Below are 3,520 nucleotides of genomic sequence, written 5' to 3'. Positions count from 1 at the left end.
TCGCCCGGGCCCCTCTCGGGGGCCCGTAAACCTCCCCCGGAAACTCAGAATAAAAACTTCTCTTTAACCTCACTTTTGTGCGTCCTTTTCTCCTTACTGTGGCCTTACAGTATTATCTCCATGAACTTTGGAATCTTCTATGTTGACTGAATTAGGTAAATCCTCTCTTCTCTCCCTTTAGCTTCCAAACAAAGGAAACTACACAACCCAGTGAAGCAAACTGGCTGACATGTCTCCTCAGTGGTTTCATAAGATAGAATACCTCACCTTTAGAATAGTAACAGACACTGAGTAAGACTTAGCAGAGACAAGAGAGTGAGGATAAGAACATCAGGCCATACTACCATCACAAATGGTAAGAAGTTAATCAATTCTAGTCCCAGCTCTACAACTTAGTAGGATGTGACACTGGGCAATTAAAGTTACCTTACTTACAAGCTTCAATTTCCTCAACTGCCAATGAATAAGTTGATCTCTAACTTCTATCATAGTTATGAAATCCTTTGATTCTGGAATTAACTTATTTTCAAATAATGTGAAAAGAAGAAAAAGTAGCTTTTGAAACTAAGTATCTTCTGATTTTTGGTGCCCCCTGAAATAGATGATGAATGTTAGAGAAAGAAAATTTTTACTTACCATCAGGGGGCATATATCAAAAGCCTTCCTAATTCCAATAACAGTGAAAGCTGTAAGATACAAGGTGTTCTGCTGGGCTTCAGTAGGCAAGGTACCCTAAAAATAAGCAATGTTTAAAAAGGAGAGTGAAAATAGTGTCTATAAAGGAAAATGACGACCTGGTTCTAATCTCCTTTTGAGCTTTATCTTCTACTCTTCTCCTTCATGCACTACTGTTTCAGAAACAATCTCCAGAGTTTCTTACTCGCATGCCTTCACTTATCCCCACTCTCAGCCCTACTTCATACATCTTCACCAACATTCAACTTCTCTAACTCCTTCAAGATCTTTTTAAGATGCTGCCTCCTCTATGAAGCATTATATGGTCTCTAATCACCCATATTTTCCCCTCTTACGGCAGTGCTATTCCAAAGCAATGCTTGTAAGATCTTCCACAAAGTGGCCTCTAGTTTCATTTCATGCCACTCACCCCCTAGCTCCCTTGGTCTCAGTTCTATGAGTGCACCACACTCTCTCCACTTCAAAATTTCAGACATGCTATTTGCTCTGCTTGGAACACTCATTTCTGCCTCCCACCTACCTATCTCTTAGAAGCCTGTCCAACTCATTTTTCACACTCCCACAATCTAGATTAGATCTCCTGCTTTCAGTGCAACCATATTTTCCTTTTCTTAACATCACACACTTGAAATTACTTGCTCCATGTCTAACGTCTCTGCTAACTTGTAAGCTCTATGGCTGCAGTGAGGAGCTCTGGTAGCGTAGTGCCTAAGGCACTTGACTACTAACCAGAAGGCTGGCGGTTCAAACCCACTAGCCACTCCTCGGAAGGAAGGTTGGGCAATCTACTTCTGTAGTGATACTGCCTCGGAAACCCAAGGAGGGGTCGTTATGAGTCGGGGCCGACTCGATGGCACACAACAACAACAACATGGCTGCAGTGACCACACCTGTTTTGTTCACCATTGTGTCCCTACCATCCACTTAGTACCTATTCAACAAATATTTACTGAATAAATAGATGAACACACACACACACACATATCTTAATTGGAAGTATGGCAGTTCAAACCCACCAGCCACTCCTCAGAAGGAAGACTGGGCAATGTACTTCCGTAGAGATACCGCCTCAGAAACCCAAGGAGGGGTCGCTATGAGTCAAACCAACTTGACAGCAGTGAGTTTATATATATTTTTAATTAGAGTTGCTAGCAGTAATACTAGGTGCTCTGGTAGCATAGTGCCTAAGGCACTTGATTGCTAACCAGAAGGCTGGCGGTTCAAACCCATCAGCCACTCCTCAGAAGGAAGGTTGGGCAATCTACTTCCTAGTGATACTGCCTCGGAAACTCAAGGAGGGGTCGCTATGAGTCGGGTCTGACTTGATGGCAAACAACAACAACAACAATAGCAGTGATACTAACATTTATGCCTCACCTTCCTTACCAGTGTGCAAACTCCCTTATGGTAGGAATACTGTCTAGTCCATTCTTTCCCTGTCCACCACGTCCAGAATAGGTCCTTACATGTATTAGGAGCTCAGTGAATGGTTCTTGAATGAATTATAAGTAGATGGATGGATTGATAGAGATGGATGTATGAGTGTCTTAAGAAAAGTGTTATTTTATTCTTAAAATAGCACCTAGATAATCTCAGTGGCCCCATTTCTTGTGGGATTCCTCTATTATTGTTGCAACAGAAGACCATCATAGGACCCACTGTTCGCAATGGAGGTCACCCATGCCTGATATGAAAGGGATTTGATTGGGGCAGGCAAAATAAATAAATAAATAAAAGATTCCATTGAATCCTAAAGAAACATTCTAAAGAGTAGAAGGACATGGATAGATACTATAATTACTTTGTAATTCAAGCTTGTAAATAGATTTTAATCTCAAGTAGCACTTTGCTGCCCTTTTAAAATAAATTAACCTCTATCTCTTTTACTAACATTGGGTCTCATCTTTCATAACCACACTGTGTAGCTTTGACTTAAAAGAAGGCTCTATACAACAGGATTCTGTACCAAGAGTAGGAGGACAAATTACCACATTTTATTTATTTTGAGATCTCTAGTACTTACCCCTGTGAACCACAAATCACTGTTAAAAGAGATGTCTAAGGTATCACTTTACCTGACCTATTAGGATTGGAGAGCAGTATAGAAATCCCATTCAAATTCTTTGCTTGCATACCAGAGGTGTTTCTTGGAGAACTACATATATATTTTCTCCCCTCTTCTTCTTCCCAAAATAGGGAGAATTAAACTCAAACCTATAAATAGAACTATTGTTAACCTGTACATTTGGTTTCCTTACCTGTAATTTTACTGGTCGATACTGGGAATTTTCTTTGAAAGATCCAGTTCCTGATTGACAATTCTCAATCAACCACAATAAAGAATTACAAATTGAGTTTTGGTTTTGCTCTACATATTTATTTACTTGCCCAAGTACTCTTAAAGCAAAAGCCGTTAACCTTTAAGACAAAAATAAAGAAATATTTAGACATTGAATCTCTCTAGGATTTCAATTTACATGGTGTTTTAGTTTATACAACGTTTATTTTTTAAAAAGAAAGTACCATTTAAAAACATGTAATTCCAAAGTAAGTTGTCGCCATTTTATAAGGGAAGATTTTAGGAAGATCTCTGAAATGTTCAGTCAGTAAATGTATACACAGCTCATTTGTATCTTCCGCGATGACAACATTGTTAGCCAGTGCTGTTGTTGCTGTTGTTATATGCCGTCAAGTTGGAACTGACTCATAGAGACCCCTCCTTGGGCTTCCAAGGCAGTATCACTACAGAAGTAGATTGCCCCATCTTCCTTCTGAGGAGTGGCTGGTGGGTTTGAACCACCAGCCTTCTGGTTAGCAGTCAAGT

At 39.9% G+C, this 3,520-nt stretch overlaps 1 protein-coding gene across 1 annotated transcript in view; it reads right to left on the bottom strand.

The window, feature by feature from the left end:
• The window catches only part of LOC103193519 (complement C5), a 136,763-nt gene that overhangs the window by 43,670 nt on the left and 89,573 nt on the right, over positions 1–3,520 (bottom strand). Inside the window, 3 exon segments of the mRNA XM_042780394.1 lie at positions 637–732; positions 2,955–3,152; positions 3,231–3,287. Of these exon segments, the coding sequence (XP_042636328.1) occupies positions 637–732; positions 2,955–3,152; positions 3,231–3,287 (351 nt within the window).

The sequence above is a fragment of the Orycteropus afer genome, unplaced genomic scaffold (assembly GCF_000298275.1).
Source record: "Orycteropus afer afer isolate SDZICR_OR568_19922 unplaced genomic scaffold, OryAfe1.0 scaffold00037, whole genome shotgun sequence".
NCBI lineage: Eukaryota > Metazoa > Chordata > Mammalia > Tubulidentata > Orycteropodidae > Orycteropus > Orycteropus afer.
This window is presented reverse-complemented; position numbering and strand designations above follow the sequence as displayed.